Source organism: Balaenoptera acutorostrata, chromosome 4, assembly GCF_949987535.1.
Source record: "Balaenoptera acutorostrata chromosome 4, mBalAcu1.1, whole genome shotgun sequence".
Taxonomy (NCBI): domain Eukaryota; kingdom Metazoa; phylum Chordata; class Mammalia; order Artiodactyla; family Balaenopteridae; genus Balaenoptera; species Balaenoptera acutorostrata.
This window is the reverse complement of record NC_080067.1, coordinates 67,010,254-67,035,728: the sequence shown is the minus strand read 5'-3', so window position 1 is coordinate 67,035,728 and position 25,475 is coordinate 67,010,254. Positions and strand designations below refer to the sequence as shown.

At 44.6% G+C, this 25,475-nt stretch overlaps 1 protein-coding gene across 2 annotated transcripts in view; it reads left to right on the top strand.

The window, feature by feature from the left end:
* KLHL6 (kelch like family member 6) overlaps positions 1–25,204 on the top strand; it is a 40,148-nt gene extending 14,944 nt beyond the window's left edge. Inside the window, exons 1-6 of one of the 2 annotated variants that reach the window (XM_057545675.1) lie at positions 3,828–3,897; positions 8,476–8,925; positions 15,784–16,021; positions 20,723–20,925; positions 22,461–22,674; positions 24,026–25,204. In XM_057545675.1, the coding sequence (XP_057401658.1) occupies positions 8,485–8,925; positions 15,784–16,021; positions 20,723–20,925; positions 22,461–22,674; positions 24,026–24,327 (1,398 nt within the window). In that variant the 5' untranslated portion in view covers positions 3,828–3,897; positions 8,476–8,484 and the 3' untranslated portion in view covers positions 24,328–25,204. Of the gene's footprint in view, positions 1–3,827; positions 3,898–8,475; positions 8,926–15,783; positions 16,022–20,722; positions 20,926–22,460; positions 22,675–24,025 lie in introns of those variants that run through there. The other variant, XM_057545674.1, reaches the window with a different exon arrangement.
* Positions 25,205–25,475: the final 271 nt, after the last annotated feature.

Here is a 25,475-nt window from a genome sequence, read left to right as displayed (position 1 = left end):
GATATTTGTCTTTCTAAACCTATTATTTTTCTAACATGGAACTTAAATCTCTATTCTGAGCTTCCCATTCTACCAGTGGCAGAAGCTGTAGTCAACTTTAGGACAACCCACTTCAGGAAAGCCTTCTCAGTTCAGGATTTGGGTTGCTTATATATTTGCAGGGTGCATTTACACAGTGCCAGAACATTGTAGAAAGGGGTATCTGGCTCAGGCTTACCGTGGTCATTTGCGTCATTGGTCCATGCTGGCACCTCCTGGAGTGTCTACATTCCCATCGGTCCCTCTCTCGATCATCAACCCCTTCCCCATTGGCATCAACTGAAAGTCCCCCGTCCCACCTGGTTCTGGCCATCAGTCCTTGTTGGTCATTTTGCATTTTCTTTGTCCTGTTCTCAAGGCCTCTTCAGGTCTGCCAGTCCTCTCAGTATTTCCATGTCCCTCTCAGGGGCAACACAAGAAGCATCCGTTTCCTCTCCTGTGCCAGTCTGGAACTGTGGAGAACTCGGAGCAGCTGCCCTAGGCCCGCTTTGTCTAGAGACAACACACTCCAGTTTCTCTTCTGCTGCTGCTCTACTGGCCTGCTGCTTTTCTGATTTCATCTCGGCAGTCGGGGTACATGTTCTTTTGTTCTCATATCCACAGCCTCTAAGGGCTTCCAGCATCCCCCTTACTCTGGAGTTCTGGCCTGCACTGAGACAGAGGAACCATCCCAGGGACCCACACCTGCTTCTCCCTCCATTACTAGACTTCCCCTTTCTCCTCTCTCTTTCAGGCCTGAGAATCGTTATTTCCTCCAGTGTGGGAAAAGCTGACTCTTATATTATCATCCATTCTCCTATTTCTACCGTTTTGGCATAAACCTTTGCACACACTCTTTAGGATTCTGGATTTTGAAGGTCAAAGGGCCCAGTTATTACCACTAATTGGTGTTTCAAAACTATTTTTCTAGTGTAAGTTCTAAAAGTGTATTTAGAAACACAAAAGCCAAAACTGTCTTCTTTCATCTACCCTTTCACCCTTCCCTGAGTAAGTAAGCCTGGAATGCCCTAGTTGCTGTTTATAGATTGTGGAATAAGGAAGTGGGATGTGGGGTTTTAGCTGTAATACAATCCACGTTGCTACCAGATTCTGACTTTTTCTGCTACCTAACTACCACAAATTACTGAGTATCTGCTATGTTCAAGGCACTTTGTGAGACGCTATCAGAGGGAAATAAGGATAAAACCTGTAAATATAAATCACATTTAAGTAGCAATTTATCATGTTCTTTCCCCTACATGATCCCATTTGATATTGACAGTATTTCTGAGAGTGAGCAAGCCAGGTAACACCCTCCTAATGAGCCTGTAAGGTGGGTTTATTATTCCCAACACTTTCCAGATGAGGAGACTGTGGCTCAGAGAGAGTCCTGCTCATCAAGTGGTGGAGCTTTGATCTGGGGTCTAAACCCAGAACTTCTGGCTCCTGTACCTGCCTCCATTTACTACCCTTGAAGCCTCAAAAACGAGGATTCCCAACGAGCTTCCAGACCCCAAGGCAGAATGTAGAAATTGAGAAATTTCTGGCTCTGAAGGAGGTGGGCTTCATAGAATGGGTAGGATTTCAACAAGTGGCAATTGGGTTTGGGGGAACGTATTCCAGGCAGAAGGAACTTGTAAGCAAAGACTTAAGGTTTCACCTTCTCTACCTGCTACCCCACCTATTGCAGCTGTCTGCATTCATAGACCTGCTTCTCAGGACTTGGCTCCTGCTTAGGTACGTTCTTCTGTGCCCTACTCACGTGTCCACACACACACACACACACACACACACACACACACACATACTCAACTCCCCAACATCCTGAGCCTCAACCACGTCCTAGACACAATCATTCTATTTAATCCTTACAATGATGTCCCTCCCTGGCCTTCACCCTCTCTCTGGGCTGAGTCACTAAGCCTCAGCTGTGACTTGCCCCTTGAATCTTAGTGCGACCCACATGTATCCCCTTGAATCTTAGTGTAGCCCACATATAACCCCTGTTGCACCTTGCTAGCCTGTTGGGGCCCCCACTATGTCCTCTGGGAACTCAGGGGCTGTCTGTTGCCTGAGTCTCTACCAAACTTGCCACACCCTTGGGCACCGCCCCTCCCCTTTCCCTCTGATTCCACTTCTGAGGTAGGTGCACCTCTAAGTGCCCCAGTCCCCCAGCACCTGCCCCCCTTAGTGAGTGGGCCTTTCGCAGGTCTTAGCTCCTTCCTTTCCTGCCCACCCTGTATAGCTTCCAGGAACCGGCAGACCTTTCAGTCAAGTCTAGAGGAAGGACTGAAAGTCTGGAGGGAGCAGAGGCCATCCAAGGGGTGGGAGAGTGTATTCCTGCAGAGTCAGAGGTGGGTGTCTGGCTTGAGAGGGAGGGAGAGGCAAAGGTGGAAGATTAGGATCAGTGGTAATTTACAATTTGTATGAAGACCCCTCTTTAATACCAATACAGACCTCACAAGAGAATGGCTTTACGTTTAGTATCTATTGTCTGGGAAGACAAAAATAGTGACAAAAGTTCACAATGAATTCAGAAACACTTTCAAATAAATTTGAATTTTATTCATCTCATCAACAGCTAACACACTCTTCACATATACTGATTTGTTGGGACTTGAAGGTAAGAATATCAATGTCTTTATAGACCCTTTGCAAGAACTCCAAGGCCACGTAGGGACTATGGTCAGTGGAATTCCTGATTTGGACCAAAATAGTACTTCAGTTATTCTGGAGTGGTAGGAACCTCTAGTGAGCTGTGGAATTACAGTGGTGAAGTTCTTCAGGATGCCTGGCTTTGGAGAGCATAAAGGGAAGCAGAAGAGGGGCAGTAGAGGTGGGGAGGGAGGGGTGCATTCTCTTTGAGGCAGACATTTCTCATGGGAACTGCAACCATGTTTCAAGTGGTTTCTTTGACTGTATTTTTAGTCTCCCTGTTAGAGAGTCAGGTGCCTGGGTGTAAATTTTTACTCACATGTTCTCCCAAATAGGAAGTTGACTATCTGTTGCCATTATCTGTCATCACTCAGCTTTAATAAACAAGTTCATGTGTCACTGGGACAGGCTGAGACAGAAAACTTACCCTAAAGTCCTAAATAATCTTAAATATGAAGAAGCAAAACCAGATATTTTTAAAGAGAACAAGTTCTTGTCCCCATGACTGCCCTGCACATCAGCGGTTTCCCAGCCATTGGTTGGGATCCCATGATGCTGCCCTACACAACCGTCAAACTCAAAAGTGTTTATTGAAGCATATTTTGGAGGGAATGTAGGCAACTTGGAGAACCCCCACTCACCCTTCTCCTCATAAGGCCTCTTCAGACTCTCCTGGAATTTTGTTAGCTCAACAATGCAACAGTCACAAAGGCAGGGTGATGCTCAGTGAGAATAATTAGCCAGGTGATCTCCAGTATCACTTCTACCACCTACCAGCTGTGTGACCTTGGGCAACACACTCAACTCTTTGAATGCTCTGTTTCCTCCTCTGTACAAATGGCAATATTAATACATACTTAAAATATATTCATTAAAAAATAAAATTTATTCGTTAAACAAAATAATGCATGGGAAATTGTCTAGTACAGATCTTGGTACCTACTAGGTATCTGAAAAATATTTTCTTTCTCTCTCTCTCTCCTTCCCTTCTTTCTCTCCTTTTGCCAGAGTTTGTGCTAGGTGCTGCTGGAAATAAAAACACACGGATGACCTAGAACCTGCCCTTGAGATGCTTGACCATAGTACAAGGCAGTACAGTGTTCTGCTAGAGGGGCAAGTGAGTTGCCTAGTAGAGCCCAGAGGAGGGAGGAATTGATTCCATGTTGGGCAGTTGAAGAAACCATGAAGGAGGAAGTGGCTTTTCAGAAAGAACTTCATGAATAGGTAGGATTTCTCCACTTCTTTTCCCTTCCCTTCTCTTCCATTCCCCTTCTTCCTTCTTAACCAAGTATCGACCCAGAATTTAAAATGTCCAGAGGCAGGGAAGGCTCAAAGCACAGTCTGATTAAGACTCTGGCTCTGTGTCTTTCTGGTCCTTCAGCTTGGCTCTCCCTCTTGTATTGGCTTTGTCCTCTGGTGGATGGATACCAGAGAGCCACCCAGCGTCTCCCGCAAACACAATTCCCAGAAAAATGTCACATGTGCAAACAAATGTTTGCATACAACGTAGGGGTTCATAAACTCTCTGGAGCATCCGTTGGTCCCAGATCTAACAACTCTGAATGAAGGAAACAGCCCTGTGTAGATAAAGTGGTGGCCATGGTGCTCATTCTTCCTTCCTTTTGAGGTAAACTTAAAAGGGGAGTTCTCAGTTGCAATTAGGATAAGCTATCATGAGTCCTTTCTCTGAAAGTGGGGCCCCAGAGTCAGACTTGCTTGGGTGAGGAGAGCAGGATTTTAGCAGGTAGTGATGAGGGACAAAGGTAGCCCTGGCTGAGGAAATGGTGTGAGCATAGAAAGGCACTGTGACAGGTGAGCTTAGGGCTGTTTGGAGAAGGTGAGTAGACAGGTGTGACTCCATCAGGGAGAGTCCCAGCGCTGACTTAGAGCCACACTGGGCACAGCTTGAGGGGTAGGAGTGGACTTTCTCAGTCCAGGCAGTGGAATCACTGAACTGTTACACAGTGTTTATCCTAGCTGTAACTCTACACATTCCATGTGATTATTTGATTCCTGCTTGCCTCCCGCACTGGTCTACCTTCTCCGATGAGCACAGGCACTGTGTCTCTTTCTGCTCCCCTCTGTACCCCCAGCCCTGGTTGAGGGCCTATGATCTAATAATGCTCAATACATATTAGGGAAAAGAACAGGTGGATGAATGGCTTCTGAGTGGGGAGAGACACGTCTGGGTCACTGTTGTTCACACGTGTGAGCTTTGGTACTTGATTTTATTCTCCTTCCTTGTTCTCTTCTTTGCTCATTGGTGGTCATCACACAGGGGTAGCAACTGGCATCTTATCAACCAGGCCTTCCTCGGTCTGGACAGGTTAGACCATCTGAGTTTTCCAGTGAAGTGTGCAAATGACCCTCGGCATCTGCCAAGCCCTTGTCCCGTGCACACACTATTTGACCGGAGGCAACTTGAAATAATGTAAAAACATGCATTTTTGGACTGAGAAAGACTATTTCAAATATTAGCTCTACCTCTCATTGTAAGTCTCTGAGGAAATTACCTCACTTCTCTGAATCTGTTCCTCATCTATAAAACAGCAATGATAATAAATATCTACTTTATAGTATTGTTGTATTAAATGAGCTGGTAAACATAAAGGGGCTGGCACATAGTATGAGCTCTTTTTTTTTTAAATTTTATTTATTTATTTATTTATTTTTGGCTGTATTGGGTCTTCATTTCTGTGCGAGGGCTTTCTCTAGTTGCGGCGAGCGGGGGTCACTCTTCATCACGGTGCACGGGCCTCTCACTATTGCGGCCTCTCTTGTTTCGGAGCACAGGCTCCAGACGTGTAGGCTCAGTAATTGTGGCTCACGGGCCTAGTTGCTCCGCGGCATGTGGGATCTTCCCAGACCAGGGCCCGAACCTGCGTCCCCTGCATTGGCAGGCAGACTCTCAACCACTGCGCCACCAGGGAAGCCCTTTTTTTTTTTTTTACATTTTGTTTTATTTTCTCATTGTGTACTTGAAAATCACAAGAAAGTATTTATTTTATTTTTTCCTGGTTTTAAAAGCAACTTCATGCTCAGTGTAGAAAACTTGGTCTGTGCAGCAAGGTCTAAAAAACAAACTACTGTAATAACTTTATCTACAAAACTCTATTGAGATAACCACTATTAGCATTTTGAGGTATTCCCTTCTAGTATTTTCTCTACTTGTGAGAAATGTCATTTATTTTAAATAGATAATTCCTCCACATGGCACCCAATTGGAGGGGGTACAAAAAGGTAAACAGTGAAAAGTAATTCTCCCTCTCTACCCTCACTCCGCCCACCAGTTCCACTTCCCAGAGGCAACCTTGTTACCAGGTTCTTAGGTGGCCGCCCAGAGACAGTCTACATATTTAGAAAATCTCTTTGATTTTCATATCATCTTTCTCTCAGGCAAATGCTGGCAAGGTGTACCTGCCGTTTTGCTCTGGAGGCTGCCATCTAAGTGAGTTCCCTTTCAGCCCTCATGATGTCTCTGTGGGCAGAGCCGCAGAGGGCTCTGGTTACAGCTTCTGAGGGCTCAGCGAGCCTTGGTCTCGGTTTTATATTTTTACTCTTTGAACTGAAAATCTGCAAACAACTAAACAGGTGTTAGATTTCTCAGTCTCAACTGTTTGCTCAGTTGCTCATGCGAGGAGCAGATCTGCAGGCCGTTGGGGCCAGCACACAGGGTGGTCTGAGGAAGAATTTAGGCTTTCTCCAACATCGACCATCAGGTCAGCGTTTTCTGAATTGACAATTGAAAAGTGTGGTCTGACAGGGTATGATAATATTTTGCAATTGGGATTGATCCCCCCATGTTAGGGACGTGTGCCCCCTAGAATGCTCTGGAGTGAAGAACAAAGCCTAAGTCGATATGGTCCATCCTAAGACCGGTCCTGTCCCCTCCCTTCAGGCCCCATAACCCTACCACCCCCAGCTCCTGTCATTAGAGTTTCTCCTCTGCAGGCTGCACCCTCCCACTTGGTCAGGTCTGCCCATCTGTACGCTCAATAGGCCCCGTCTTCAGACCAGCCCTCCCCAACAGGCCCTGTCCCCTCAGCCTCCCTCTTTCCATCCTTCTTCTAACTGATCAAACCAAGAACATTGAGAACTTGACCCTCTAAAGGGCCCAGTGGACAAGGAGGGAAGGTAGGAAGTTAAACTGTTTCAAAGCTAAGCTCCAGAGAGCAGCAAATAGAATGGACAGGTGCATTTGAGACATCTCATCTGTAAAATGAGTATCAAATAATATGATAAATACAAAAGGGCTTTGTAAGCTGTAAAGTGCTGTATACGCATATGGGACTCATATTCTTATGAAGATGATGATAATTTAAAAATAAGACATGGAAGCCAATCAATTTTACAAATTAATTTTTTATTACAAAAGTGTTACTTATTCATTTTAGAAGATTTAAAAAGTATATAAATAAACAAAATAAGAAAAAAAAAGTCTCGGAACTTCCCAGGCAGTCCAGTGGTTAAGACTCCATGCTTCCAATGAAGGGGGCACAGGTTCAATCCCTGGTCGGGGAACTGAGATCCCACATGCTGCACTGCTCGGCCAAATAAATAAATAAATAAATAAAAGAAAAAAGGGAAAAAAAGAAAAAAAAATCTCATAGTGTTATTACAGAGTGTGGTGCCTTTTATTATTTATACAGTATATTCCATCTATTCCTATGGGACCTGTTTCTGTGGGAGGATTATTGTTGCCTTGACAACAAATTTTGCCCCGTGACTTACTCTGGCCAGTTAAGTGTGAGTGGAAATGGCATGTGCCACCTCTGAGCAAAAGTTTTAAGAGCATTTGTGTGGTTTGCCATCTTTTTTCTCCTTCTGTCACAAAACTGGCATGTCAAGAGCTTTTCCATCATCCTTGGTCTTGGACTGAAGAGCCCTGTGAGCCCTGTAATGTGAGTGAGAAATAACATTTATTGTTGTGAGCTCGTGAGATTTGAGGGTTGTTTGCTACTGCAGCATAATTTGTCCCAAGATACCTGATACACAGAGATAACAACTGTTAATATTTTGGTTTACATACTTCAGTCTTTTTTTATGCCTATATTCAATATATATTTTTCTTTATAAAAAGAGGATCATAATGTATGTATGACTTTGTGAAGTGCCTTCTCATTTTACCTGAAAATATTTCAGTATATAGCTCCAAAAGATGAGTTTTCTTTAAGCATAACCACGACATGATTACCACACTTAAAATTAATAATAATTGCTTCATATCACCAAATGTTGGTCACTGTAAACATTTCTCTTCTAAAATTTTGTTGAAATCAGGGATCCAAATAAGCTGCATACTTTGTAGTAGGTTGACATATCTTTTAAATCTCTCTTCGAGGGAGAGCTTCGGCTCTCCCTCCCTGCCCCACCCCACTTTTTCTCTTTCCCCTTTTGATGTATTTGTTGAAGAAACTGAACTGGTTGCTCTGTAGAGTTTCCCACAGTCTGGGTTTTGCTGATTGTATTCGCATGGTGTCATTTAAGATGTTCCTCTTTCCCCTATGTTTCCTGTAAATTGCTGATTAAATCTAGACACTTGATCAAGATTCAGTGAATGGATTTCTCAACTTAATACATTATGAACATTTTCCATGTCATTTAGTATTCTTCTACAACATGCTTTCTTAATGACCATAGAGCTGTCAAAAATATGAATGTATTTTCATTTATTTAGCTAGTCCTCTATTGTGGGTCACTTAGGTTGTTTCTAAATTTTTGCTACTACACACAACTCACTGATAAACCTCCTTGCGGACTAGTCATTTTCTGGCCTGATTTGCTGCCCTTCTGTTCTCTTAGTTCCTGCGGATGGTGGATGCCTGTGCGAGCTTCCTCACAGAAGCCTTGAACCCAGAAAACTGTGTTGGAATACTGAGGCTGGCAGACACACATTCCTTGGACAGTCTAAAGAAGCAGGTTCAAAGTTACATCATCCAGAACTTTGTGCAGATTCTGAACTCCGAAGAGTTCCTTGAACTTCCTGTGGATACTCTGTACCACATCTTGAAGAGCGATGACCTTTATGTAACAGAAGAGTCTCAGGTGTTTGAGACTGTGATGAGCTGGGTCAGGCACAAACAGTCAGAACGACTCTGCTTGCTCCCCTATGTCCTGGAGAACGTGCGCTTGCCGCTTCTGGACCCATGGTACTTTGTGGAGATGGTGGAAGCGGATCCTCTCATCAGGCAATGCCCAGAGGTCTTCCCGCTGCTACAGGAAGCCAGGATGTACCACCTTTCTGGCAATGAGGTGAGTTGATGATGAGAGACGCCGTACATAACCAGTGAAGTGAAGGAATTAGCAGACCTCCCAGAGATACAGGTGAGACTGGCTCACAAATCCGTAGGGCATCAAGAAGTAGAGGCTGTAGATGTTTATAGTTTGAGTCAGGCAGTTCCAGAAGCCCTGGATTTCTGATCTGTAAAATGCCGATAGTACTACCTGGTAGACAGCTACCGAGAGGGTTAGGTGAGATCTGGAAATCACCCGGCACCATGCCTAGCACATCCTTCCTCCTTCCGGTCGTGTCAGGGCGGGAGTTTGGTGGGGGAGACACGCACATGAGGGGAGTGTGCCCTGTCCGGTCGCCATTCCACAGGGCTGCTGCTTTCCCAGTTTGTCCACTCTGGGGAAAGCTTGAGACTCTTATATCTCCCCTGACATTACCTAGGTTCAGACTCTCATTACTTCCTTCCTGAACCTCTGAGAATTCCTCAAAACTAGGCTTTCTGCCCCCAATCTGGCCGCCCTGCAATTCATTCATCAGCTGGATGATCTAAAACTCAAGCCTAATCATTTCACTCCTGGGCTTAGCCTCTTCACTGGCTCCCCACCACATTCAGGATAAAGCCCACGCTTCTGCCTAAACTCTCTGAGCCTGGCCTCCTGCTCGCTGGCTGCTCTAGTGTCATCTGCAACCTCTCTCTCCTGCTACAGGCTGAGTGCACTGCTCGTAATTCCCCGAAGCGGACGTGCTTTTTCAGCCTTCAGGCTAATGCAGGTGCTGCTCAAATGACTTTTTCCTCTTCTTCATCTAGTTAACTTCTGCTCCAGCTTCAAAATTCAGTTTAAGCATCACCTTCTCCAGAGGCCTCTGTCAGTCTCATAGCACTGGAGCATTGCTCTATCATAGCACCAGCCACTGCATATTAACCATTGAATTCCTCATCTGTAAATATCTCTAGACAGGGAGGTTGTTATGGTAGGAAATATGTCTTATTGGACTTTTCATCCGGACCTTAGGAGAGTGCTTGGTATATAGCAAGGGATTGGTTAATGTTTGTTGAATGCATAAATGGGTACCAAGATGGTGAATAAACATATCATTTGTATCTACCCGGTTCTCCTTAACAATTCCAGAAGAAATGTTATATTCAGAACTTTGTAAAGACAAGAATAGGCTTAGTGGAGAGGAACAAAATAATCAGTAAGTAATGATAGAGGGGCAGTTTGTTACGTTTGTACACATGAACAGCCAAACATGTATACCACTATACAATGGTTCTGAGGTTGGCTACCAAGCCTTCTTCATTAGGCCATTGGTAGAAATATTAGCCAAAATAGTTTAGGAATTGTCTTTCAGAGGCCCCTTGGGAGCCCCTTCTTTTCTGTCTGTCCTCTTCTAGTTCTGTGTTGTCCTCAAATCCATTGTCACTTATTCACTCTGCAAACACATCCTTAAATATTTGGTAGAATTTGTCAGTGATGCTATCAGAACCAGGAGGAATTTTTTGTGTATGTGAGAAGGTTTTAAACTTCAAACTACAAATTGTATTTCTTTAATAGCTATATAGATACAGGAGGCTATTCACATTATCTATTTCTTCTAGAATGAGCTTTGGTAGTTTGTATATGTCAAAGCATTTTCCATTTCATAGAAGTTGCTGAATTTATTGGCATAAAGTTGTTCACAGTAGTCCCTTATTATCCTTTTTAATATCTGTAGAATCTGTAATGATGTCATAGCTCTCATTCCAGATATTGGTAATTTGTGTCTCCTTTTTTCCCCTGATCAGTCTGGTTAGAGGTTTATCAATTTTATTGATTTTCTCAAAGAACCAGCTTCTGGTTTCACTTGACTTTCTCTACTGTCTTTACATTTTCTATTCCATTTATTTCTACCTTAATCTTGACTACTTCCTTCTGCTTACTTCAGGTTGAATTTGCTCTTCCTTGTCTAGTTTTTTAGGGTGGAAATGAAGGTCACTAATTTGAGATTTTTTTCCCTAATATTGTCATTAGTGCTATAATTTCATATGCTCTACTTTCATTCTTCACAAATAAATCCTGAACACCAGCTATATGCCAGACATGGCACCAAGCACCACAAAACAGTCTCGACCTAACTAAACTTAGGGTCTTTCAGAGAAGACAGGACACTAAGCAAATGAAGGGTGATGAGCAGACTGACAGAGGAAGACCAGATAACCACAAGGGTCCCATACTGGATATGTGGGTTACTGGCAGGTGGCTCAGCACTGGGAAAGCTCTCATATTCCTGAAGACAAGATCAATCTCTGCAACTGCTCTCAGTTCAGCATTTAAAGTACAGTCTTGGGGCTTCCCTGGTGGCGCAGTGGTTAAGAATCCACCTGCCAATGCAGGGGACACGGGTTCGAGCCCTGGTCCGGGAAGATCCCACATGCTGTGGAGCAACTAAGCCCATGCGCCACAATGACTGAGTCCGCGAGCCACAACGACTGAGCCCGCGAGCCACAACGACTGAAGCCCGTGTGCCTAGAGCCCGTGCTCCGCAACAAGAGAAGCCACCGCAATGAGAAGCCTGTGCACCGCAACAAAGAGTAGCCTCTGCTCGCCGCAACTAGAGAAAGCCCGTGCACAGCAACAAAGACCCAACACAGCCTAAAATAAAATAAATAAATTTTTTAAAAAACTTGAAAAAAACCCCCAAAGTACAGGGTCTTGATCAACTGTACTTCCAACATTCTTGCTATTTTTGTTTCTGCTTCCCATGTCCTAACTCGCTGAAATGCAGGTGATAAAGGCTTTTCTCTTCTATAAAATGTCCCTACTATGTCTTCTGCAAAACTGCTGCTATGAAATATCTGCTCTGCCTTTTGTATTTACAATGGGGTGGGGGTGGGGGAGTGGGATTATAAGCTTTGGATTTAGGAGGAGAGAGAATTCTGATAACTAGAAAATGTCAAGAACTTGAGCTCCCAGTCAGGTGGATCTGGGCTTTAATCTTGACTGCACAATTTACCTACAGTGTGACCTTGGGCAAGCTACTTAGCTGCTGTAAGGCTCAGTCCTTGTAACATGGGGAAGACAATATCTACCAACTGATAGAATTGTTTTGAGAATTAAATAAGATAATGAATGAGATGTGCTAGCACAGTGTCTGGCACATGATAAGTACCCCAGAAATAAAGACTGTTCCTATTCTCACTCAGTTCCTTTATGGTACTCTATCTCCCACAATCAAGCATTTTCTTTCTCTGAGGCTAAAATCTCTCTTTTCATTGCGTCCTAGTTTTTTTCTGCCTTATTGCCCCAAATCCTGCTCAAGGCATTTTCTCATCCTTATTTAATAGTCTAGGTAACTGAACCAACCAACCATTGTGATCCCTGAGTTGTGTCTCATTGCTAGTTGATTCCCTGAAACTCCCAGCCTTCTCGCTGCTTGTGTGACCTTCGCTTTATTCCTAATGACACTAGTGTAAGCCTGGAGGATACTCTGTGAACACATTTCTCCTCCTAACCTTCCTTTCCCAAACTTTAGCCCTGCTTGTCCTATCATTATCTCCCCCATTTTAACCTTGTCCCTCCTCTGAACTCATGGAGGTGGTAACAGAAGGAAGTTTTAGAACCCTAAAAGCAAATGTCAATTTACATTTGATTTAGGAGTAGTAGCTGGTACCTTCATTGGGAGAGGTCTTTTGGGGCAGAGAAAGTTACCCCTTCATTTCATTGCCTCCTAAGTTTCCAGGGACCAACTTGATCTATACCACAGGCTGCTCTGATATGCGTGCTGTCAGGAGGACCTACTCCTGCGGGCAGCGGGGCAGAAGCGCACCCTGAGGAGCTTTATCCAAGCAGTTTGGTCACTTCTGTTTGGTCCTCTCAGATAGGTTCTTCGGACAATGAGTAGTCAGTGAGGGGAAACTTTTTTGCTCTGCTTCTAACAATCTGAAAATAAACCGTGTAGCCCTGATGGTTGCGTGTGATTCTTTGGCAGACGCTTACTTCCCTGTGTCTGCAACAAACTTGCCCATCTCTGACTTCAGATTGGCGTTTGTCATGCCTTTGGGGTTAATATTTTGCAAAACGTAGCTGAACCTACAAGTTGGTAATGGTGCCACCATCTGGCAGTCCTGTGGTTCCGAGTTACAAGGCAGGTCTCAGTACCCAGCCAGTCCCATCAACTAGATGATTGTATTAGTTATCTATTGCTGTGCAAAAAATTATCCCCGAACAGCTGTTTAAAACAACAAACATTTATTATCTCACAGTTCGCAGGAATCTGGGAGTGATTCAGCTGGGTGATTCTGGCGCAGGGTCTCTTCTGAAGTTGCAGTCAAGCTATTGGCTGGGGCTGCAGTTAGTCATCTCAAAGCTCAAAGGGGGCTGGAGGATCCACTTGCAAGTTCCCTCGCAGGATTGTTGACAGGCGTCACTTCCTTGCTGGCTGTTGGCTGGAAGCCTCAGCTTCTTGCTACTTGGGCCTCTCCATGGCAGCTGTCTTCCTTTAGAGCAAATGACCCAAGAAAGACTGAGAGAGCTATCAAGATGGAAGCTGTAGTGCCTTCATAACCTAATTTCAGAAGTGGTACACCAACACTATTGTATTCTATTGGCGTAGAGATCAACCCAGGAACAATGTGGAGGGAACAACATAGGATGTAAATACCAGGAGGTGGGGATTGCTGGGGGCCATTGTGGAAGCTGGTTACCACAATGATCTAGACTGGGAAAAAAAGTCTTTATCAGGTCCTGGGTTAACTAACTTGCCCATTCATTCATTCAGCCAACATTTATGGAAACCCACAAGCTCCAGGCACTGTTCTTGGTGCTGAGGATCCATTGGAGAAAAGGGCTATCCCTGCCATGAGGGACATTAGAATAAATTACATGAGGGTGAAAAGTGCCGTGATAGGGAAATTCAAGACTGTGGGAACAGGTGTGGAAAGGCGAGAATGGCTTCCTGGAGGAAAGAACAAAATGACATTGAAAATAATGTCAAGTGGCTTACAGGGTAAGTGGTTGGGAAAATAGTGTGGGAAATCGAGGACAGGTATTATGGGGAGATCCCGACAGCAGGCCGGAATGCAGGGTTCAGCCAGTGGGAGCAGAGTCTTCCACAGGCCAGGACTCAGGATCAGGAATAAGATCACGGCTAGTTTGATCCCCTGCTAGTCAGCAGGCTGTTGATGCAGGAGAGCAGACACTGTGAATAAGATGGGGGGCTTCAGAGAGGAGGCTGAGGCTTGGCTCTCATGAACCAGAGTAAGGGTCACAGGGAACCAATTCTGAGAGGCTAGTACTGTCCTCTAAGCATTGCCCTATAATCCCTAAATCCTCCCTGCAAGAGGACCAGATTGGTGCTAGAGGTTGTACCTCAGCTGTGGGAAGGAAGGTTTAGAGGCTGGAGGGAGAAATCTCAGATTGGCCAAGTTTGTCTTTGATGCCAACTCATTGCTCATTCCTCTCCTACCAGCTTGGTATTCTCATAGTGCCTCCAAGTTCTCAGGACCACCCCTTCCACCCTTATCCCAGCTGGCCTTTCCACTGTCAGTGCCCTCAGTCTCAGCCCATTGCCCAGGATTTATCCTGTCATCCCCCCCCGCCCCGCCACTCCTTTCTGCTGACCCATAAAGGAGAGCCCTGCCACAGACTTTATGGCCATGGTCTGGCCTCAATAACTGAGGATGCAGAATTTACTGTATCTGACTATTGGCACAGAAAAACGAAGTCTCTTCTGGGAAAGTAGATGTTGGGTGTTGGCTGATCTGATTACATGTGACTATTGATTGGATTCACCACTTGTGGACTCAGGTAAACTGGTTGTCACCATCTGTGGGCAAGATTGAAGTTCCATAATCCATATTAGGTCAGCTTAACCTTGTAGGAAAGAGTAGCTGTTTTGGCCATGTGGGAAATAGGTGCTGCTGCCTCTCTGTCTCCCATCAGTAATCCTGTAGAACCTTCCCCATCAAGCCCAGGGATGGCTGGAACCAGGAGGAGGGCAGCTCTCCCTTTTCATTAATAACTTCAATATGACATCTCCCACCGCTCCTACGGCCATGACTAGCTATCGAGGGCCGTGCGTGTGCCAGGTGCTCTGCTCAGCTCTCTACATCACAACCTCGTGAACGCTCACAGTGGCATGGTAGCATAGGAATGATCACAGGCATTTACAGAGATTGTGTTGCTTCTCCAAGGTCACATGGCCATCAGTGGTGGAACCAGGATGGAACTCTGGTGTATTTGACTCCAAACCTCTGCTCTTTCAGCTGGGTTCAAATATCTGTGGTATGGATTTCTTTGCTCGTTCAAGGCTCTGAAGGGTCATATGCTTGATGTTGGGACCCAGTCCCCCAACCTCCTTGGACACACCCTTGCTCCCTTTTGGTTCTTTTCTCCTAAGTCTCTGGATGCTCTTATGTGCCCACTGTCAGGACTTCTCTTCCAGAAAAGGCCTGGTAGCGAGCAAAGTCTGGGATATCATCAAGAAACTGAAACCAGGGGGGAGTGGAAGGTGGCCAGAAATGAAATTCCAGGATTCAGTGCTTCTGACCAAGCAAGAGGGAAGAGGCAGGAAAGTGCATTTGATGGTAGACCGACCTGAACTTCTTAAAAAGTAGCAAAATCTACAACCGATAACCTTTATTGAGTACCTACTATACATCAGGCCCCTGGGCCAAGCACACTAAATATATTATCTCATTTAATCCTCATGACAAACCCATGAGGTTGTTACCACTAAAATTTCCATTATACAGAAGAAAAACCTGAGGCCCAAGGAGGTGAAGTCACATGGTCCTACAGTGGCAGAGTTGGGAATTGGGCTCTGTTCCTCTGGCTCCACAGCCTGAGCGCTGAACCACTGTGCCAGTCTGCCTTTTTGTACTCCCATTGGTTTTCCAGATCATTTCGGAGCGCACCAAGCCCAGGATGCATGAGTTCCAGTCTGAGGTGTTCATGATCATCGGTGGCTGCACGAAGGATGAACGGTTTGTGGCGGAGGTAACCTGCCTGGACCCCCTGAGGCGCAGCCGCCTGGAGGTGGCCAAGCTCCCCATGACAGAGCACGAGCTGGACAGTGAGAATAAGAAGTGGGTGGAGTTTGCATGCGTGACATTAAAAAATGAGGTCTACATCTCAGGTAAGCAGAAGCCACGTGATGCCAAAGCCAGCCCCCAAGGCACTACGTGTTTTCCTGAGTGAGAGCCAGGCAACCATCCCAGAAGAATTACTGTGAATGGCACTGATCTAGCACTAACTGGGTCGGGATATGGAAACAAGGCACTCAGATGGTCTTATCGTGGAGAGGGAATAATTACTGAGTGAACCCTAATCCTTGAGCAGTATTGTAGTAGGAACTGGGGGAGCAGGCAGATAGGACTTCCTTCATGGAAAAGGAAGAAGGAAAGTGGTACTAGAGTTTATTCGGTGTCTGCTATAGGCATAGGACACTGAGCTAGCCACTGGGAATACAGTAATGAATAAAAATGTCTGCTCTTCCCCCCAAATCTGACCTCTCCCTTCAAGTTTATTAGGTCTTACTTTTAGATGCTCCAATAGCATCCAGTACTTTTTCATTTCTTACTTCTAAGTTGTTTGCTTAATTATTTATAACTGCTCTATGCCTGTTTCCCACTAGTCCTTAAATTCCATGAATCAACACTGTATTCCCAATACCTAGTGCTGTGTCTGGCCATAGTAAATGCTCAATAAATATTTATTAAATGATGTAATCTCTACCATCTTTACAGCATAGTAGATGAATTTGCTCTTTGGTAGCAATTAATTATTGCCTCTCACATCAACTCTATAAGGTAGGTGGTTTTAATCTCTGAATTACAAATGGAGAAAACTGAGGCTCAGAAAGGTATGGAACTTGCCTAAAGTCACACACTGGTTAAGTGTCAGGCAGGATTCCAATCCATGTTCTCTGAGTCTCATGCTCTCCCATGACATCAAAAGCCACCTAGCTCTTCTTGCAGCACCAAGGGAAAAGACAAACATCCCTTCCCTTCTCTTGGAGGTTTTCTTTAATTTGAACTTGTTTTGGAAAGAGCTTATTCCCAGAGCTGGTCTCCTCCAAGATAAAGGGCAGGTCAGTTCTTCTTTGAGTCTATTAATACCACAGACAGGGGTTTAGTTTTCTTTTATCTTATAGAAACATTTTTTAATTGTTGTAGAAGACTTAAGCAATACAGGGAGTGTAAAGTAAAATATGGCAGTTTCTCTGTGCCATTAAAATCCTACATGTTTTAATTTTTTTATTTTTACAAAAATGGTTTTGCATTGTCTTAGAGTAAGTAATGCCAGCTGCTGTAACAAACCCTAAATCTCCATGAATCACCACAGTAGTATGTGTGGGTTGGGGGAGAGCACCTGCTCCACTCAGTCATTCAGGGACCCAGGCTCCTTCCGTCTCATGATGAAGCTGTTTCCAGACGTGACCTTAAAGCCTGATGCATTTCGGGAAGAGAGAGAAACCCAACAAGTTGAGAAGGCACACCTGCTCACAACAGCCTCGGCCTGGACATGAGGCATCAGTTCTGCTCACATTCTATTGGCAGAACCAGCCTCATGCTCTCCCTGCACCCCCGCCCCCCATGCAGCGGGGCTGGGAAATGTAGTTTAGCTGTGTGCCCAGGAGGAAAAGACAGCTTTGGTAATCATGGTCAGTCTTTGCCACATACACTACACATAGTGTTTTATTCTACAACTTGTCTTTTGTCCGTCTTCAATTTGTTGTTGTCTTTTTAAAAATGATACAGGTTGCTAACACATATATATGGAATCTAAAAAAAAAAAAGGTCTTGAAGAACCTAGGGGCCAGACGGGAATAAAGACGCAGACCTACTAGAGAATGGACTTGAGGACACGGGGAGGGGGAAGGATAAGCTGGGACAAAGTGAGAGAGTGGGGTGGACATATACACACTACCAAATGTAAAATACCTAGTGGGAAGCAGCCGCATAGCACAGGGAGATCAGCTCAGTGCTTTGTGACCACCTAGAGGGGTGGGATAGAGAGGGTGGGAGGGAGGGAGATGCAAGAGGGAAGAGATATGGGGATATATGTATATGTATAAATGATTCACTTCATTATAAAGCAGAAACTAACACACCATTGTAAAGCAATTATACTCCAATAAAAACGTTAAAAAAATAAAAATGATACAGGCAATACATGAAAGCATGCTTGTTGTACTAAATCAACAGAAATGTGTACTCAACTAACAATCTGTTCTGAACATCATTACATGTTGGTATAATTGATCTACTATATGTGTTAAGCAATATAATACATGTAAAGTACAGCACAATCCCAGGCACGTGGTGAGAGCTCAGCAGTGTTAGTTGTCATTATCATTACTGTGAGGATTGTTATTACTGCTCATTTCACCAGCTTCAGGGCTGTCTATTGAATGAATGAACCATAGTTTTTTTCAGCTTTTATTTTCTCACTGAAAAAAATACCACAATAGGCATTTTCATACACATATATTTATGAACTTGTGCTGATATATGGAGAGATTCCTGGAAGTGGTCATAAGATGTGTAAATTTAGAATTTTTGTAGATATTGCTAAATTGTCCTCCAGAAAGTTTGTACCAATTTACAGTTCAACCAATGATGAATGTCAGCTCCCATTTTCTACATCCTTGTTAACATTTTTTATTATCAATTACATTTTTAATAGACTTGAGTGTGTAAATTTACACTCATAGATCGTTAATGAGGTTGAATATATTTTCATATATTTATTAGCTAAACGTATCTGTTTTTGAAAAATGATCTGTTCCTACCCTTTGTTTTTCTATTGGTTGTCTTTTCCTTATTAATTTTTTGGAGTTCTTATTATATATCCTTTGCTATTTGTATTACAAATACTTTCTCCCAGACAGTGGATGTCTTTTAACTTTGATTTATATTTTATATAGTCACTTTCTTTTCTATATGTTCTAGGTTTCTTGTCATGCTTAGAAAGCCCCTCCCCACCCCAAGATCATTAACATCTTCTCCTATATATTCTCCAGTTACTTCTATAGCATTTACATTTAAATTTTATTTTAAGTATAATGTGAAATAGGGATCTAAATTTTTCTCTAAACAGATAACCAATTGTCTAATGCCATTTATTTAATAATCTCTATATCTTTTAGTCTGTTTCTGTACCTTGTTTTTAATTGATCAGTTTGTCTTATACTAGTAGCACATTCTTTTTATTATCATAGCTTTTTAGTATATTTTGATATTTGCTAGGGAGAGCTCTCTTACTTCTTCTTCTTTTTCAAAAGTTTCTTAGAAATGTTCCCAAATCTACTCTTCCAAATGAAGCTTAGAATGGTCACTTCATGTCCTGAAATCCATGAAAAACCCTGAAGGCACCTAATATATAGGTTAACTTGGGGAGGGTTGACATCTTTGCAATAACCTGTCTTATCATCTGTGCACATGATATGCCTGCCCAGTTAATCAGGTCTTCTTTTACATCCTGAAGTAAAAAAAAATTGTCATTTTTTCCCCCTTTTTAATAAAGTTTGCATACATTTCTTTGAAAGTGTATAGTTATTTTATAATTTTGGACACTACCTGAATGGGATCAATATCACAGTGTTTTGAATAGAGACCTCTAAAAGGTATACAACCCCTCTCCCCCAGAATGGTTAAACTATATGAACAAAAAGATGACAGGAGAGGACGAAGCTCAGTCTCCCTAGCAGCCAGGGGAAACCAAACTATGACATCATTTTTCTCTCTCAGGCTGTAAAACAAAACAAACCAACCAAAAAAACCTTCCTAATATCCACTGTGGGTGGGGTATGGGGAAAAGTCAACCAGGACAACTTTGGAAGGTTCTTTGGTAGCACCTGTAAAAATTCAAGGTGGGCACGCCGTTGACCTAGGAATCCCACTTCTGGGCTCCACCCTTGAGAAACACTTACCCGTGACACAGAGCGTCATTAATGATATTCATTTCCACGCTAGTGCACATTTTAGTCTGAAAGGTACATCCTTTGTTTTAGGTAGTTGGTAGTACTCTGTGCTGATGGGGAAATGGAAACACAGAGTCATTAAAATATTTTATTAAAGTCACCAAAAAAGTCAGTTCTCCTTTGTCTTGGTCTCTCTCCCTAACTGAATTACATATTTTCTCTTTATTGAGTTGCCTTGAAAACATTTTTTACCAGCTCACTCTCAAATGATCTGTTGTGAGCATCTCATTCTGTTCCAATAGAAATTGTTTCAAAGTAGGACAAACCTCACTTATGTTTTTATATAGATCAGAGATATGAACCAAGAGAATTTTGTAAGATTTCATGGTGATTTTCCCAGGTTTGTATTGGTTTGAATAAATAAGCAAACATAGAACCTAAGCTGCTTTCTCATTTGCCCGCTGGTCAAGGCCCTACTATCCCCACCTGCAATCGTCCAACTTTACCTGTCCTGCCTGACTTCCTGCCCCTGAGCCTCACAAACACTGGAGTCCAGGCTCCCGTTGGTCCCCACTCGCCTAGGCAGAGTCGGGTACTACTCCCCTGAAGCCTTCTCTGGACCTAGCTCACGGAGCCTCCTCTTCTCTGAATTCTCACAGCACAGAGGTGACAAGTGGCACAGCCCAGTGCATGATCCACCCCAGCCTTACACTCTGTCTCCCTGTCTCCCTGTGCAGGCTCTGTCCCGGCAACCACACTGCATGCACCTTCATGATTTCTTTTGTCTGGGGGGATGGGGCGGGGGTTGGTGCTCATCTGGGGATTTAACACTTCTGGGCCAGTGGGAAATTATGGGAGAAGCTGCATTTCTGACATATCAGTGGTTTCTTAAATGCTCTATATGTCTCCTAGGGGGCAAAGAAACACAGCACGATGTTTGGAAATATAATTCTTCAATCAACAAGTGGATTCAAATTGAGTATTTGAACATAGGCCGCTGGAGGCATAAGATGGTGGTGCTCGGAGGCAAGGTCTATGTGATCGGAGGTTTCGATGGCTTGCAGAGGATCAACAACGTGGAGACCTATGACCCCTTCCACAACTGCTGGTCGGAGGTATAGATTATTTCTATGAGTAACTCTGTATTATTGCTTCAAAGCTTAAAAAAAAAAAAAGAGGTATCTGCCCATGTAGGTATATGGCTTTCTGATTGCTCTGCTCCCACTGAGAACATTCTTGGTGGCTCTGAGCTTCCCTCCTCATAGGAGCCATCGAGTCAGCATTGCTGATCAGGTCATGGAAATGATTTCCTTCCAGGTGGGGGAGCTCTGGGTGGGTACCTGTCCTATCCTGGCCAGAACCCCAGATGTAGACGGGAGGCTTGATCCTGTCTTGGTCTGCATGTCTTGGCCTAGAGTCTCTGTCTCCTCCGATGCCATCTGCCCTTGTCTTCACACTGGGCACACCAGGATCTCTTGACTACACTGTTCGTTGAATCCAGAGTCATTTGGTTGTATTTAGAAGTCAGCCCTTATTTATTTACCTATTAGTGATGAACAATTTGCGTGCCTTCAAACAAGACTTTAGCAATGCAATCTCAGGTATATATCATACTCAAGAAAAGGCAAAGCATTGCTCATCGATGGGCATAAAGTTTCCGTTATGCAAGATGAACCAGCTCTGGGGATCTGCCATACAACATTGTGCCTATAGATAACAATACTGTATTTTACACTTTAAAATGTGTTAAGAGGGTAGATCTCATGTTAAGCATCCTTACCCCCGCCCAACACACACACAAAGGTAAGGTGACCTCACTTCCTCTATTTCCAGATTATTCCCAATTTCAAATTTTCTTTCTCCTTATCAGATTATATGTCAGAGCATGTTCCAGCTTTGGGGTGTGTGAAACGTGGTCATCACAGGCACAAGCAAAGGTAGACAGGTCATGATGGCATCCAGCCAAGATCTGTTAACCTGAAAAGAACTTTATAGGGAGCCCTTAACATTTATAAGGCTGTGCCCAAGATCTTCTCAGTTTAAGTCCCATCACAAAGTTGCTCCATGACCCAAGAGGGTTATGTCAATGGGTAAGAGGCTCTTAAAAGTCCCCTTTAGTGCCCTGGGGTTCACAGGATGGAAACACAAGTCTGGCTTAACCCTCAGATCTGTATGTTGCCCCAGAGTGGGAGAATATGCTTACCTGTGGCCACCTGAAACCCTTATACCAGCTTTTCTTCCTAGCTATAAGCACCAAGGACAATGCCTGGCACATAGTAGGCACTCAGTAAATATTTTTTGAATGAAGGAGCACATGAATACATATGAATATGCATGTCTGAGAAAGCATTCTCCTCCAACATTGGCTGGTTTCATCTGCATAAACACTTATTCCTGTACACCCCTCCTGCCCTGAGAACTGGACTCTGGGAGAAACAGGCTGGAAACATCTGGAGCCTGGCGGGAGGGTGGGAAATGTATGCTTTGATCCTCTCTGTGTCTCAGAGGAGTCAGGCCCACAGACCTTGTGACTTCAGGCAAAGGATTCCCTGGCTTGTGTCCCCTGGCTCCTGGCCTGTGTCCCGTTAGCCACTGCAGCAATCTGGGCAGTGTCACTGACAGCTTCTCCCGGTGCCCTGTGTCTCTGCAGGCTGCGCCCCTCCTTATCCATGTCAGTTCCTTCGCAGCCACCAGCCATAAGAAGAAGCTCTATGTGATTGGGGGAGGGCCCAACGGGAAACTGGCCACGGACAAGACTCAGTGTTACGACCCTTCAACCAATAAGTGGAATTTAAAGTCGACCATGCCGGTAGAGGCTAAATGCATCAATGCAGTGAGTTTCCGGGACCGTATCTATGTGGTTGGTAAGTGAGCAAATGGCTTCTTATTTAACTAGGGTCCCCTACACCTGCAGCCCTGCAGATAGACCACATGAGGCCCTCCTGGGAATTCTTGAGTTCCTGGGTGATGTGGGTGGGGTTGAAAAGAAGAGAAGATGGCATTGGTCCAGGCCTTGGTGGAATTTACCTTGCAGTTCTGGAGACAGAAACAGCCCACATTTAGGAGACATACAAGACAGATGGGCAATGGGGCCCAGGGGAGGAGCGAGAAATTGCTTTGGGAACAAAGTGTGTTGTAAGCATTAGCAATGCACAGAAATTGAAATATGCACCGTATAAGTGCCCAATAAATGGTAGCTATCTTTATTTCTTATTTTGTGTTCATGGGAATTTTATTCTTCCCACTTGCTTTGGGGGCTCTGAAAGGTTGCATTTAGCTGGAAGGAAAGCCTGACTAGCCAGACCACAGTTGGCATGTAATTGTTAAGGGTGATGGATCTCAACCCTGACTACTTATTAGAGTCATCTATGGAGATTTTTCCAAAAATATGGGTAGCTGGGGCTTGTGCAGACCAATAATATCAGAATGAGAAGGAGGACGCTGGTCACAGTGTCAGGTGTTTTCAATGTGCAGGTGATTTTTAACGTACAGCCAGGATTGAGAACTACTGATCAAGGAAATACCAAAAATAAATAACTTCAGCAAATAAGAGCTAATCAGAGAAGGCTTCCTGAATGCAAAATATGGGAACAGATTAAGGCAAAACCCCTTCTCTCCCCTGCTTCAGGTTTCCTGTGTCTTTATGGTCAGACTCGTGACTCTGCCCCAAAGGTCTAATCTCAAGATGGGAAACTTGGGCTGGTGTCCCAGGTCATGCTCAGTCTAGAGATGCCACCACCTCTAGTCACTGCCATGTATATCAATACAATGCAAGACTTCCATGCACCAGGCCTTCTGCCAGGTGCTTTATGTGCATGGTCCTTCTGATTTCTTATCACCTCCGTGGTCTTGGTGCTCATGGTTACAGATCCAAAAGTGACAGAGCTGGGATTATGAGCTGGGCCTATCTGATGCCCCAGGTGGTATTTCTTCCAGGAAGCAGTCTTATGGTACATTTTGGCAGGCATGTGAAGCCAGGTGTCCTTCAGAACCTGATTAGCACCTGGCTGCAGACTTTAAAGGGCTGTGAAGTGTTTCCAGCATGAGACTTGCTGCCCCTAGTTATCCATTCTGGCTTTCTGGAGAGCCATGAATTTGCTCTTTCTATTGGCAAGATGGTAGACTTGACCTAACCAGGAGTAGGAGTTTAGTGGTTAATGGGGACGAAAACCAGAAAAACAGTGAGATGCCCACGGTGTTTCCTTTCCTCTTCAGGAGGGGCCATGAGAGCGCTGTACGCCTACAGCCCTCTGGAGGACAGCTGGTGCCTGGTGACCCAGCTCAGCCACGAGAGGGCCAGCTGCGGCATCGCGCCCTGCAACAACCGGCTCTACATCACTGGGGGGCGGGACGAGAAGAACGAGGTCATCGCCACGGTGCTGTGCTGGGACCCCGAGGCCCAGAAACTGACGGAGGAGTGCGTCCTGCCCCGGGGGGTGTCGCACCACGGCAGTGTCACCATCAGGAAGTCGTACACCCACATTCGGAGGATCGTGCCTGGAGCTGTGTCGGTCTGACTGCGGGAGCGCGGAGGGCAGAGCCACGCGGGGAGCCCTTCTCCCTCTCCCCCGCATCGGTCCCTCTAAAGCAGCTAGCGGGGCTTGAGTTACAGGCCGTGCATACATCAGGGGCTCACCGCGGCTCCCCATGGCGGCTCCTTGGAAGTCACAGCTTTGGGACTTGAGACCAGCCAGGACTGTCTGTGAGACCTACCTCAGGAGGAAAGAAGAGTAATACTGGACATTCAAGACACACCCGTCCCATGCATGCCAGGTTCGATACCGGGCACTTTTGCATACCAATGCCTTTAACCGTCAAACGACCTGGTGACTGGATTTTATTACTCCCATTTTACAGGTGAGGAAACCGAGTTTAAGAGAGGCTAAGTGATTTGCCCAGGTCAGTCAGATTACAAGTTAGCTAACCCAGGAGTCTAAACCCAGGTCTTCCAATTTCAAAGTTAGTGTAGGTTCTGTCATGTTGTCTATCTCAGAACATGAAAAAGACAAAACAGAACAACTCATTTTTGTTCTGACAAGTTTGCTAAAGGATTCACTCAGCAAGGCAGGGAAATAAAGGTGCTTCCTTTTTTCTTTTCTTTTTTCCCTTATATTTAGACCGTTTGGGATCTTTGGTGTGGAAACCTTGGACCCCTTGTCAAGAGCATCTCATAGGTTGTTCTGGGGAGATGGGTCTGGGAAGACCTGTTTGCTATGAAAAATGTAAAAGACTTCTGTCCTCCCCATCAAAAGCCTCTATTTTTTATGATCACAGGAGGCCCATTGTGGCCTGGAACTGTCATTGCTGGACAGAACTGTACCTTCAGCACAGCCCAGTGCCCTAGCCTCTTAATGGCCAACAGTTGTATTGCTATGTAGAAAAGGTTTTTGCAGAGACTCAGAATACTGTTTTTGTTTCTCCGGGGCGGGGGGGCGGGGAGGGTTGTTTTTGGTTTTGTTTCTTCAGTGTAAACATCCTTACATTGCTGGCCGCTGTTGAATGACTGGCTCTTCTTGACAGCATACTTTCTACTTTTTAGACAGTGATTTGGGTCCATGTCCCTGTGACCCCACCCTCCTGGAAACTTCGTTTTCAGGATCCTTTTAATCCCTTCTATTTGGTTTTTGGATCAGCTTGGCATAGTTTTGACCCAAAGAACAGCGTC